The sequence below is a fragment of the Dermacentor albipictus genome, chromosome 2 (assembly GCF_038994185.2).
Source record: "Dermacentor albipictus isolate Rhodes 1998 colony chromosome 2, USDA_Dalb.pri_finalv2, whole genome shotgun sequence".
NCBI classification, from domain to species: Eukaryota; Metazoa; Arthropoda; class Arachnida; order Ixodida; family Ixodidae; genus Dermacentor; species Dermacentor albipictus.
In genome coordinates, this window is record NC_091822.1 from 17,474,514 (window position 1) to 17,489,092 (window position 14,579).

General features: G+C 45.8%; 1 protein-coding gene across 1 annotated transcript in view; it reads left to right on the forward strand.

Moving 5' to 3' along the window:
- The first annotated feature begins 1,252 nt into the window (after positions 1–1,252).
- LOC139055893 (prostamide/prostaglandin F synthase-like) overlaps positions 1,253–14,579 on the forward strand; it is a 52,796-nt gene continuing 39,469 nt past the window's right edge. Inside the window, exons 1-4 of the mRNA XM_070533497.1 lie at positions 1,253–1,556; positions 3,053–3,257; positions 11,187–11,238; positions 13,242–13,305. Coding sequence (XP_070389598.1) covers positions 1,413–1,556; positions 3,053–3,257; positions 11,187–11,238; positions 13,242–13,305 — 465 coding nt within the window. The 5' untranslated portion in view covers positions 1,253–1,412. The remainder of the gene's footprint in view (positions 1,557–3,052; positions 3,258–11,186; positions 11,239–13,241; positions 13,306–14,579) is intronic.

Here is a 14,579-nt window from a genome sequence, read left to right on the forward strand (position 1 = left end):
ATACTTGCCACTAATTTTTTCAGGGTGCAAAGCAGAATCAATAATACTGCGCTTCCGACTGAATAACAACAGTTAGCGACGTGCGAAGTGATGGAGCCACCCCAGAATATTAAGCATACTGAGGACAACCGCAACAAAAACGCTGGTGAGCAGGCCGGAAGAATGATAAAAAAATGCAGTATTACGGGATGCTTTGCTACGAGCTATAAGACTCCTCAGCTCGCAAACAACGCTGTTCTTTGTCAGAACAAAGTTGCTTCGACCAATGTCATGCAGCCACTGCTTCCTACGCAAGCCGTTACGCTTTCGTTGTGGTATCATAAAAACGGCATAACCATCTTCAGGCTTCTTGCTGCAGTTATATGCGCAACAGCCCGGCATAGCGCTAGCACATAGACCAAAAACACGGCGCACAACGTTCGCTACGCCGAGCTAAAGCACCGAGCCAGCCCTGCTCAGGAGGAAAATGGCGCGAACGAAAAAGAAAAACACAAGCAAAACTCAAGATCCCCGCGTTTCCAAGGGCAACGGCAGGGAGTCCAATCGTCGTGCAGAAAAACGGGGGCAAAACTGGTTGCCGCGGGGGGGACACGCAGTGATAGGTCGTCTGGCACCCGGGGCCCATAGGTCTTCTGTCACCCCCCCCCCCCCTCCGGGTGTAGCCCGCTGAAAGAGTGGTGTCTTCAAACGTATATGACAACACCTCCCCCCCCCCCCCCCCACTGGCCCCTTGCACCCGGGGCCCACGGCCCCCCGGCCCCCCTGGTTGCTACGCCACTGGGGACACGCAAGGGGCGAGGAGGAGGCAAGGAGGTCGCGCGGCGGCGGCAGAGTTCAAAGAGTGGCGGTACTTTCAAATTATCAAGGGACTTTAGTGCTTCCATTGGTTTTTCGCCCTCTGTGGCCAGTTGTTGAACTTGAGAGTGCGCGGGACCTACTGTATGTTTACGCGCTCTCTTGCATCCCATGGCGTCATACAAGGCGTCAGTGAGGTAATGCATGGTGATGATGATGATGACCTTGATGAGTGGCGCATACCCACTCACGGGGATTTGCCAAGAGGTATTCCAGGCGCGGAGGAGGGAAATGAGTTATTTTCTTCCTCCATATGCTTTCGAGTTTGATTTCAGTGCTTTTATATCCATTTTGTTACTCCTATGGCGTAAACACGGTGTAATTAAATCGTGTTTTATTATGTGCGTAACGCTGCACTCTGCTATTTGCGCGTTCTACTATTCTCGCAGTTCGTAGGCTTCTTCACGCTAATCGAAACCGAAATAAAAACGAGCGTTTGGCGATATGTCCCTGGGGCCGCGTGCCTCGCGACGACGGTCCGTGTTTACGTTCTCGCCGGTATCGCTTATTTCCTGGTGCGTAGCAGACAACGTAAGCGAGCGGGAAAGAGAGAAGGTATGGCCTTCGCAACGAGGTTGTCATTCCCTTTCGTCTACCGAGGCCTGATCCTCTTCGCCGACGTGTCGAAGGTGCCTGACGAAGAGATGAACGCAGCGCAGCTGATCGGCAAGTTCACCATCAAAGAAGTCAGCTCTGGCAAGGTGACTACCTGAACTACTCAATGTTCATATCCTCCACCAGCAGCCAGAGCGCGTATATTCGAGCGTGTACGCCGCAGCTCGCTCGCGCAGCCGGGCGCTGAGCCGTTCGGCGAACTACCCCCCCGGATGGCCGCCTGGGCCAAGAGGAAAGTCTTTAATTTTTTCTGCATCATTCGGCATCCGATAGCTTTTTGGTCATGACTACGCTGTGAACATGCTTTTGAAGTGCGAGCTGACGTGCTAATTTAGTTAGGTCCTATAAGATGTTATTCATAACCGACAATCGATCGACAGCTAGATAGCTGACGTGCCTAGGATGGGCTCGCACTGTAGGTTGATCGTGTGTAATCAGGTGTCGCTAGGCATACGTAATTTCTAGGTCGCGATCGGCTCGCATCGTTTGCGTAGACTGAGGGAGAGAGTCAATCGCAGTCGTGAATTTCGAACCGGATCGGGCTCGGACGCGGTCGAAATTGACCGTGCGACACCGGTGTAAAGTTGTAGTGAAATTAGTGATAGACCTCCCGCTTTTCCATGTAAAAATGTTAGTCATTTACCTGTCAGCCAGGATGTCAGATATGTTACGGCTGGTTAAATGGCAGCACGTATACTTTATCCTGTGCGAAAAAAAAGAAAGACTTAAAAAGGACCTAGCATGCATGGTCATTTAATTCAGTATGGCCATGTCATAAAACCAAGCATAATTAAATGCATTATATCTCGTTCCCAGTTAAGCTTACTTAAGAACGCAGTACACCTTCACATACAGAAAAAAGAACAGAAAACAAAAACCCGCTTGTAGTATTGTGCAGACATGCAAGAAGCACGAACAAAAATCTAACAGTAAAACGGTATAGAATCCAGTAGCCCTCCCCCCAACCAAGTAGGTCAAATTCATGTGTGTGCAGCACCATCTGCAGGAATGCTGCTGCAGCTGTCATCTTGCTAAGTGCAATTTATGTGAAAAGCCTTCTGCTGTGTGTGTGGGTGTGTGTGAATGAAATGCCACATCCAAGTTAGTGGTGCCCTTCAAAGACAGGCAATGTTCCCTGAGATGCACATGACATGAAGGACACTACATTTATTTTATCAAATGCACCTAGACAATGTAGGCATAAACAATCAAGGGGCATAAAATGACTGTGACTGTCCATTCTGTATAATGTAACTGGTCCTGAATCCAGAATGCTAACTGAAATACTTGTACATGTGCTAGCATGTGCTCACTACTACTGTCTCAAACACAGCATAAAGGTTTAGCAAGAAAGGGCACCTTTCTGAAGGCTGCCAACTAATTACCACTACTTAGGGGTTGGCAATAAGGACTTGTGCTGTTGGCCCACATTTTCATTGCATTGATTGGTGCGTCAGTCAATCTGTATGTCCTCTTTTGTGAGCGACTGCATTTCAAGGCATCCTTGATGCATGAATGGTCATTAGTGCAATTTTGTCCCCAAACTCGTTCCTCTTTGACTTGCATGCTTGTTGTGCCGCAGAGCGTGACGGTGGAGTCGCTGTGGCGTGAGCAGACATGCGTGCTCATGTTCTTCCGCCGTTGGGCGTGCCCCTTCTGCCGCCTGGACGCTGTTCGCCTCAGCCGCATCAAGCCGCAACTGGATGCCGCTGGTGTGCGCCTTGTTGGCATTGGCCATGAGAACATTGGCCTCGATGATTTTCGCCAAGGCGAATACTTTAAAGGAGGTACACCCACTCGCTGCTTGCATGGCTAATACTGTCCGCTTCCTCTGGACAAAAAGCAACTAACCAAAATGTGGTGGAGCTCGACAGTTTCCAACAATGAAATCTTTCACACCGGTAAACATTACAATGTGTACTATTGCGATCCAGAGGGAAAACCTGGTGGTGGCACATTGATTGCTGTATCAAAAGAAATTCCATCATTTGAAGTACACGTGGTGTCACATTTTGAAGGTCCATGTGGTAGTTTCTTTATAAATAAAGAGATGATACTAGGAGTATATTTCCTGCACGGTCATTCTCTTAGGCGATTTCAATTTCCCAAGTATGGTCCGGTGTTTTTCCTATAATAACCTCATCTTCCACCCAGTGCCAGTCAGTTCTTAGATATGTCCAACCATTGCTTCCATTTCACGCAGCTTGTGAGACAATTGATAAGGATTGCACATGAATCCTAGAAAACATTGGACTTAATTTTTCATACACACCCAGAATTAATTTCTCCGATATCATACCTCCCTGGTTTGAGTGGTTGTTTTCTCGTGCACTTTATTCATTTATATATTTATTTGAATACCCTCGGGGCCCAAAAGGCATTCTAGCAGGGGTGGGTAAACTGTGTTCATACAATTGTAATAACGGAAACAGCATTGTTATATATGAAATAAGATAGAAAACTAATAATTAACTGAGCAGGTTATTCTGACAGAGGTCAATAACAGAGGCCTTTAATGACATTGCCGTAAGCAACACTATTGTACATATATAAGAGGAAACGGAATTAACAAATAGCAGCACAGGTTATTCCAAGAAGTGTTCAACGACGGTGGCCTTTAACTGTGCATCTTCAATGCTGGTGATGGTGCTAGGAACGTGGTTCCATACTGAACTGGTCTTGGGCATAAATGAATCCTGAAACAGGTTAGTATGGCAAAAACGAATGGTGACTTTATACTGGTGATAAGTGTGGGATGGCAAATATGATGGTTGTGATAAAAGTTCTCATTTCAATGACTGATTCAAGAAAAAAACTTAATGAGAGACAAAGACGTAATAGTTTTCTTCTTAAGAGCAAGTTAGGAAGGCCAAGATTAGGTTTCATCAGTGAAACACTGGCAGTATGGGAATAGTTTGATACAATAAAGCAAGCTGAAACAATTCCTGAACAGATTCTATTGTATCTGCAAGGCTACGTAAGCCCAGATGCCAGACAGCAGATGCATACTCGAGTTTAGGTCTAATCTGTGTTTGATACAGTAATAATATTAAATGCCTTGGTGCTTCAGAAAAATTGTGGCATAGGTATACTAGTGCACGATTAATGGTAATTAATTAATGATATACTTAATGTGAGTATGCCATGAGAGGTCGTTTGGTATCTGCACACAAAGATACATGCTCTGGTAATGTGCCATCAATTTTATAAGCAACATATGCACTGGGGTTAGAACGGCGAGAGAATGTCATACTCTTGCATTTATTGGTATTGAGAGTCATGAACTATTTGCTGCACCAGTTAGGAATATTGTCTAAGTCAGAATGGAGGACAGAGTAGTCAGATTTGTTAGTTATTTCACGACAAACAACACAGTCATCAGCAAACAACTTTATATTGGAAGTAACAGTGTTGGGAAGGTCATTTATATTGTAACGCACAGTTGAGTGACCGTACTTTAATCACTTTACGTTGGGCGAACTCGTGCCCGACAAACAGCTAAGCGAGAGCCTCGCTACAACGTCCACAGGTTTTTCACAAGAGTCCCGCACCTCCTCTTCTTCCCTTGTGTCCCACACTGACGACACGTTGCTCCGATTGCGCATGCCTTGTGAGCCAGTGTTGCCTGCTTCACTGCCGCTATCTTTCGCAGGTAACAGTAAACAACTGGACGGACGCTAGAGGCAACTCGTGCGCATAATTTTAAATCATCTTGTGTCATTGTCCCCCTTGCATCGTCCTGATGCTCATACAGAAGGCGGTGGTTTCTAGGCTGTCATTCGCAATGCTTGTAGGCGGATGCAGTTATTGTCTGTCATAGTATGGTTTCATTTGGACTACATGAACGATTTCTGTTCAATGCCGCTTTCTTAATGAGGTTATTTGAAGTTCTGGAGCAACTTCATAGTTCAAGGGACTGATTCGGCGAATTATTCTATACGGGCCAAAATAATGACGAAGAAGCTTCTCAGATAGGCCGCACATAAGTACGGGAGTCCACACCCATACTCTGTCGCCAGGTGCGTAGTGGACGTCTCTTCGTTGCAAGTTGTGTCAATCTGCATTGGTTTGCTGTTGCTGCTGAATACGGTGTCGCGCCAGCTGCCGTGCTTCTTCAGCTCTTTGTGTAAAGTCGCTGACGTCATGGTCATTTTCAGAGGTCTCATCTACAGGTAGCATTGCATCTAAAATTGTGGTGACGTTCCGTCCAAAAACGAGTTGGAAAGGTGTCATTTGAGTCGTCTCTTGCACAGCGGTATTGTATGCGAACGTTGCGTACAGTAGCATCCTGTCCCATGTTTGGAGCTCCATGTCTACGTATATTGACAACATATCAGTCAGTGTTCTGTTGAGTCTTTCAGACAGTCCATTTGTCTGCGGATGATATGGGGTGGTTTTTCGGTGACTGGTGTGCGTCAATTTCATGATGGACTGCGTCAAATGCGCAGTAAATATGGTTCCTTGGTCCGTGATGATAACTTTATGAGCGCCATGCCGTAGTACTATGTTAGTTATGAAAAAATCAGCTACTTCATTGGCTGTACCCTTGGCAAGAGAATGTCTTGGCATATCGAGTTAGGTAGCCAGTTGCAACTACGATCCAACGCTTTCCTGATGACGATGTGGAAAAGGGGCTAAGTAAGTCCATTCCCACTTGTGTGACTGGAGTTTCTGGAGGCTGTATCGGTTGTAGGAGACCTGCTGGCTTCAGTGGTGGTATTTTACGTCTTTGGCAGTACCGGCGGGTTCTTACGTAGTGTTGCACAGAATTCAATAACTTTTGCCAGTAATACTTCATGCGGATGCGAGCGAATGTTCTGCTCACTACTAAATGTCCTGCTTATGGGTCGTCGTGGCATGCTTCCAATCTGCTCGTCATACCTTCAAAGTTACGACGAGCAGAAATGTCTCTACACTATGTTCAAAATTTCTTTTGTACAGGACATTATTTCTCAGGAAGAACAATGACAAGCTACGGACAAAAGCTCGTGGAATGTCAACAGGGTGTCCTTCTAGGTAATCAATGAGCAGGCGTAACTCCGCATCAGATCACTGATGCTGAGCCATTTGCGATGTTGTCACAGCTCTTAGGAACAGGCAATCCTGTTCATTTTCCCTAAGCGTAGATTCCGTGTATTGAATTGGTGCACGTGACAAGCAATCAGCATCACTGTGCTTGTGACCAGACTTGTATACGACCGTTGTATCATATTCCTGCAGCCGTAGACTCCATCTTGCCAGCCATCCAGATGGGTCTTTGAGATTCGCCAGCCAGCACAACGAATGATGGTCGCTGATAGCTCGGGATGGTCGGCCATATAAGTGTGGTCTAAACTTGCTGATGGCCCATATCACCGCGAGGCATTCTTTTCCTATTGCTGAGCAGTTCACCTTAGCCTTCGAAAGTGTTCAACTAGCATATGCAATGACTCGTTCTTCTCTGTTTTGCGACTGAATGAGGACGGCACTGAGGCCTAAATTGCTTGCGTCTGTGTGAATATCAGTTTCGGCTTCCTCGTCGAAATGAGCAAGAACTGGGTGGTTCTGAAGACGCCTTCGAACCTCATTGAGAGCATTCTCTTGCTAATTCAACCAAACGAAAGGCGCCTCTTCCTTTGTTAGCCGTGTTAGTGGTTCGGCGATCCTCGAAAAATTTTTGACGAAGCGTCTGTAGTAGGCGCAAAGTCCTAAGAATCCCCTAACAGCCTTTTTGTTGGTTGGTTTTGGAGATTTCTCCACTGCCGCAGTCTTCTCAGGGTCCGGGCGAATGCCTTCTGAACTGACGACATGGCCGAGGAAAAGAAGCTCGCGAAAGCCGAAATGATGTTTCTGTGGTCTTATCGTCAGACCTGCTGATCTAATAGCTTTCATCACAGCCCGCTGTCATTCTACGTGTTGCTCGAAGGTGGTAGAAAAAACCATGACATCATCAAGATAAATGAGACAGGTTTGCCATTTCAGACCGGTGAGCACAGTGTCCATCATCCGTTGAACTGTGGCAGGCGCGGAACAAAGGCTGAATGGAAACTCTTTGAACTTGTACGGTCCATCTGGCGTCACAAACGCAGTCTTTTTACGATCTCGTTTGTCCACTTCTATCTGACAGTAGCCGCTTTTGAGGTCCAGGGAGGAAAAGAATTTAGCATCTCGAAGTCTATCTAGAGTGTCATGGACTCTTGGAAGTGGGTACACATCCCACTTTGTGATGGCGTTCAGCTTTCGGTAATCAATGCAGAACCGCAAGGTCCGGTCCTTTTTGCTTACAAGTACCGCAGGCGATGCCCATGGACTTGCCAACGGCTGAATTACATCGTCTCAAGCATTTCCTAACTTGACTTTCAATGGCTTCTCTCTCTTTTGGTGACACTCGGTAAGGAGGCTGGCAAATAGGCCTCACTGATTCGTCGACAATTATCCGATGTTTGGCAATAGATATCTGCCGGACTTTGGATGAAACTGAAAAACATTCGTCGAATTCTCTTACGAGGGTCTCTATTTGCTCCTTCTGTCTGGGCGATAGACCTGGCTCGATGTCAATGGCTGCAAGGACAGAATCCACATCTTGGAAATTCAGTGGTGAAGTTTCTGGAATGCTGAGATCTGTAACTTGGACAAAGTTATTAAGGCTGGCAATAACGGTTCCTTTCGTGACATGTTGCACCTAGTTTCCAAAATTAGGGAGGCAAACGTTGGCACATCCGCCACGCAGCTGAACAAGGCCTCTTGCCATGCAGACCCCTTTTTCGAGTAGGAGACTGGTGTTGCTATCTGCAATTCCTTTGTAGTCACTGAATGAGTCGCTTCTTACTGCAACGGCTACGCTGGATCTCGGAGGAAGCATCACGTCGTTATCGGCAATGTAAAGGGCTTCAAATTTTTCTTCAGTATTGAATGCTGCGACAGCATATTTTGAAAAGGAAACACATGATTCCCGCAAGTTGATTACAGCGCCATTATCCTGCAAGAAGTCCATGCCAATAATCAAGTATCTTGAGGACTCGTATTCCTATTCTAGCCGTGCACTTGCCCTTCGGATCATTGAGGTTTCCTCCTGCAGTGTGAACTTGTGGTCCTTTCCAAGGAGTCAGCACTTTCTTCAATTTCCTGGTGAGCTCACTACATATTACCGAGTAATCTGCACCTGTATCCACTAATGCGTTTACTTCGTAACCGTCGGAAACAATGTCACTCTTACGGCACTGGTTTCTGAGTCCCTCATTGTCGTTTGGAGTCATCGATGGAGGTTCTTCTCTTTTCGCGTTGGCAGCGGCCTTACCTCCCGAGGTCGCCAACTCTAGTTTTCTCAACATGGGCTCTGTGAACGGCGTCTTGGGGAGCTTGATGATGGGCGGGGGCTCGGTGACCAATGCCTCAATGGCGCTGTTGATCGAGGTTGGTGTTGCTGGTAGGCGTATGGGGAGCTTTGACGAGTAGACAGGTACTCTTCGATTTCAAATGGATGCTCACCATTTCGAGGGCAAGGTGCGTTCACCAAAAAACCTCGAAGCCCAGCCTGGTGATAGTAGCACATTCTGTACAGGTGGCCAGGTACCACTGTGGTACGAGAGAGGTATTCGGTCAGGAGTGCACCATACGTTAGCCTTCCTAAATCTTCTCTCGGGTGGTGGCAGTATATTTCTAGGCATCGAGCTATTCATAGAGGAAGTGGCTGCGATGTCAGCACCTCCGGGAGTTTGCCGCAGCACATTGGCATACGAGACCCTCGGCTGGCGCAGTAGTAGTGCTTGGGGCTGCGCACTGCGCTGTGGTTCTTGGACCACCTGTCTGACCTCTTCGCGAATCACGTCTGCCAGCAAAGAGAGCGTTGGAGCGTTGCGGTCAAGCCGTAGCCTCTGAAGCTCTTCTCACACTACAGATCGCACGAGCTCCCATATGACCTCCACGCTTTTTCCGATGATGGCTGGAACTGCATCTACAGAGGTGATGTTCACTTCTCAGTTGTACATCCTTGATCACTGTTGCAACGTGCTTTCCATTGTTGTCGCCTCAAAACGAAACTCAGCGACGGTGCGCGGCGGGCTCCGAACCAAACCTGCGGACAGTTCCTGTTTTACGCCCCACATTAGATGGTGTAGTTTCTTGTCCTCGCTCATGTTCTGATCAGCAGTATCAGTATCCTAGGAAAAGCATCCTGTATAGTTGAAGCATAGATGCCACGGATCTGCCCCACATTTTACCAGCAAGAAACCTTAGTATATGGACGATAGAGGTAAGCCTATTCTTCAAATATGAGCTGTAGGGGCTCTGTGAAAGGCCTCTGTCGATAATATATTAACGCCTAGGAATCGGTGAGATTTTGCGTATGAAATTGTTTAGTGGTCAACAGAAATGGGGTACCAGGTGGGTAAAAGCTTGTGGGTAAAAGCGACTAAGGGGCACTTGTCGGTCGAAATGCTGAGGCCTTGAGCATGCAGGTACAATGATGTTAGGGTCATTGCTTTTTGGAGTCGTGCACGCACCTGGGGACTTATAACTGCTGAGGCCCATGTGCATATGTCATCAGCATATATGGAAAGGTTGACTGTGTGTGGTAGAAGGTCAACAAGTCCAAGGATTGCAAAGTTGAACAAAGTTGGGCTAAGAACCCTGCCCTGCGGGATGCCACGGCAAGTGTAATGGTCAGCGTTTCGGCCATCTGCACTTCGTACAAAGGAGGATCCTTTGAACAGATAGCTCTGAATCCACCGAAACATTCGTCCACCAATTCCATTATTTTCCAGAGGATGGAAAATGAACATAGGACAACATAGGGGAAATTACTTGTACTTAATAAATTAAATAAAGAAACGATAAATTAATGGAAATGAAAGTGGATGAAAAAACAACTCGCCGCAGGGGAAGGACAATCCCACAACCTTCGAGCGAAGGTTGTGTTCTCCTTGGTGTCAGTGTTTCTTGGCTTCTTATGGTATGACAAATAAAATATGGGGCCCATCGGTTAACCCCCTTTCTTCTCATTCATTACATAATGAGGGTCTCGAATCCAGCAACATACCTTCAGGTAGCATGTGTGGGTTTATTGACCAGTTGCCTTCACCTAAATAGATCACATTCTCGTGACGCCTGCGGCAGAAAGGATGTTCCATGTCTGCCGCCAAGGTTTGTGAGTGGTGGCACTGGCTAACAGTCCCAGGGTTCTACTAGGAAATATAAATACCCAAGAAAGTGGATGGGGAAACGGTGCCACGGTAGCTCAATTGGTAGAACATCGCATGGGAAATGCGAATGTTGTGGGATCGTTCCCCACCTGCGGCAAGTTGTTTTTTCATCCACTTTCATTTCCATTAATTTATCATTTCTTTATTTCATTTATTAAGCACAAGTAATTTCCCCTATGTTGCCCTTGGTGTCAGTGTTTGTTGGCTTCTTATGATATGACTAATAAAAAATTGGGCCCCTCGGTTAACCCCCGTTCTTCTCGTTCTTTGCTGCCATGAAGTCATACCTCAAGGCGAAATTCCCATATAATTCACACCCAGCTCTGACAGTTAATTTTTCTAATTCTCGGTGTGGATTATACGCATAAAAGTGACGAAAATGTGAGAGCTTAAGCATGGCTTTTTTTTAAGAAACAGAAAGCTTTTGTGTCATTGCATCACCCATTTAGAACATACTGTGCCATGGGTCCAGCATGGTGTGCACACATGCTGCTGCTTGTGTTAATGCTTTTACATGTTGCTCATTGTTTCCTTTAGAACTCTACGTTGATGAAGAGAGGAATGCATACAAGGCCCTTCAGTACAAGAGGTGAGCTTTGTTTGCATTATTCCAGATGAAACACCTGCTACAATATGCAAAAGCAGTGAGGGAGGTCGTGCAGGAGAATTATAGTGGCACATGGCTGATGTGTTGAGTGTCTGATTTCTGAAGGCCTTGTCCTCCCCTACACCATAGCCTCCTACACCATTGCAGCAACAGCCTTTTGAATCCTTAGTTTAAACAGCACCAGCCGTTCAAGAGGCACACATGTGTTTTGTAGACCTGTGCAAAATCGGGAGAATGATAAAGACCTGGTAAAGCTAGCACCTCGCAAATGCTGCTCAATAATGAATAATAATTTGAATTGAAATCTCTGTGCACTTGCTTTGTCCATAAGGTTGACATTATAAGGTGTCATATTGCCGAAGAGTAGTCACAGCAACAATAACTTGTTGTCGTATAGGCTTGTGGTGACCTTATTGTCACGGTCTCGGGGTGGTAAACACGACGCAAGGAACGTTTAAGTCAGGAAAAGCCTTTATGGGGCATGAGCATAAGAAAAGTACATATATCCAAAAAGCACCCTTTGCCAACCCAATGGCGAAACCCTGACATACGACAAACTATACAAAGCTAGTTGATTGAATATATTGTCTTAAGTTCTCGCACATGATGTAATATGAAGTTGAAAATATTTACCCAAAGTCTATCGACGTGGCCAAGTCACCTCGTCGTTGCTGCTTCCAACGACACGCCGTTGGGCCCGCCGATGTGTCGTAGACTCGACGTCGCTGTTTCCGACGTTCGGTCCACGGTTGGCCTGGTCAGAGGGTCAGAAGGTTGGAGTGCCCTAGGCGCCTGATTGCCCGGTCAACTCCGCAAGCTGCAGATTGTAGCCGTAGGGAATCCAGTAAACGGTGCCGTCAGCTTGTAGCTGCTGCTTCCGGTGGGAGGTCCACTCAGCTCGCGAGTCGTGGCCGCGGCAGCTGAAGAACTGCTTCCACTTGGTTTTGGCCCTCTCCACGATCCACCCATCCTGTTCGCCTTCAGCCCCTTCTCCTCGCCTTCGTCCCATAGCGTAGCTGGGCCGCTCTCCTTGGCTATGTGTCCCTTCTGCCATTGGCCACGTAGCTGCACGTGCACTTTTGCGCTTCTTCTGCTTTCATATCGTATTCTTTTTATTCGTACGCTCCTATTTTCTATCTTCTTTTTCCTTTATTTCTGCCATCAACTCCTCGTGTCTTATCTTCTGATTTTTTCTTCTTTCTTTCTTCCTTTATTGGCTCATGACACTTATGATGACCTTGCAATAAATCTGCATGTCTTTGTTCAGTTACATTCAATGCCTACTGCTCCATTCTGTGTCACTGTGGACACAGCCGGGGTAGTAGGTTTGTAATCATCACACTACATCCTTCCGAGTAAAAAAAAGTAGCCTCCCTGCCACTGTAAGAGTGTCGTAAAAAGTAAGAGCTCCTTCGAGTTAGTGTATCGTCACTTTCACTGTGTCTTCATAGGATAAAAGTATATTATTTGCATGTCTGTTTATAGTTTGATTTGCTGTATCTTCTACAGTTCGTGTAAGTTGTGCATTTCATTAGTAACAATCACGGGAGGCAAACATGCAATGAAGCCAGAGAATGCACAGGAAAAATGAAGGGTCTTTTTAACTGAAGTATAGAAATTATACGAAAAAGGGAAATTAAAGTGGACAAAAGGACAACTTGCTTCCAGTGGAAGCCAATCCCACAACCTCTGCATAATGTGTGCTGTGCTGTAGTAATTGTCTCTTGGGAATTCATATGGTTTTTAATGACAAAATATTGTGCCCTTTGCTACCTGATTATTTTCATGCTTTATGCATTTCGTGAAACCCCATTGGTTATTGCTTGTTTTCTCTTCTTTTTTTCTGTACCGATTCCTCTTTGTGCTGTTGCTTCCAAGTGAAATGCAAACTTTTTCACTGATACGTCCTTCTCAGACAACAGTGCTGCTATTATGTCTGCAAGCTTCCACCTGCAGTGCCACTGTGTTTACCATTTTCCATGCAGGTTCAGCTGGTTCACCATCATTCCTGCAATCCTAACATCTTCATCAAGAGCCAAAGCTGCTGAGGTGTGTTGACTCTCCTTTGTTTGGCATAAGTTGTCTTTTTGGTTTAAATTTTTTTTCTTACACTCACAAAGTATGTATGAGTATATATGAGTGTGTAGTATGTCCTGTTGCTAACCTGCATGAGTGTGCAATTCATGTTTTGGAGAGACATTTAGGAAAATGAAAGACTAAACTCCAGCATCATTTTATTCCATATTATGATGAAGGCTTCGGTTTCTCTGATAATGGAGACAGTTAATATAAGCCTCTTTTGTACTAAAGAGACATTAAAAGTAACACACACCTGCAAAAATTAACTTTTGCTTTATTACTAAATTGCATTCCTTCAATAGCAAAGTTCCTGTTGTGAGAGGAGGCTCGGCAGACTAGAAGACGTGTGAATGGAAAACGGGCAGCGACACTGCCCTGAAGCTCTTGCGCCAGCTTGGTATGACATTGCAGATATCGACACGTCTCTGAGTCTAACTTGAGTCTGACCCAAAGATCTCAAGTTGGCCCAACCGAACGTTTCACTTGTGCCAACCCCAAACTTGTAGCATTTGCTACGAACGGGTGGATGTACGATTTTCCTTTTATTAATTACTTCTCTCAACCTTGTGGGTTTCCGCAGAACTGTTACACCAAATTTCAAGTAGGGCCTCCCCAAAATTGAAGTTGGCCCACCCCTAAATGTAAGTTGGCCAGCCCCCAAATTTCAGTTGGGCCACTCTTGCCCCCAAACTTCAAGTTGACCCACCCTCTCAATTTAAGTTGGCCCACTTGCCAATTTCAAGCTAGCCCACCCCCAGATTTCAACTTGGCCTATCCCCAAATTTAAGTAAGCCTACCCCCAAACTTCAAGTTGACCCATCCCCAAGTTTAAGTTGACACACCCCCAAATTAAGTTGGGCCACCCTCAAATTCGAAGTTTGCCCACCATGTAACTTAAGTTAGCCCACGAACAAATTTCAAGTTGGCTCACTGCCAAATTTTACTTCATCCAACTCCAAAGTTCAAGTTAACCCAACCCAAATTTCAAGTTGGCTTACCCCAAAATTTCACTTGGCCCACCCTTACTATAAGCTTCCCGATGCATTTTTTAAGAAGCCCTGTGTATCTATGGGTATTATTGTTTTATTTTATTTGCTTGCTTTAAATTATTCCTTTTTGCTTAAAAGCAACCAGTCAACTACATTTACACTATCATAATGATTAAATGTGTTATTAACTTTGCAAATTATGCATTTTTGTGCAGATACAAGGCATTATACTTTTTGCATGACAGGGCTGGGGAG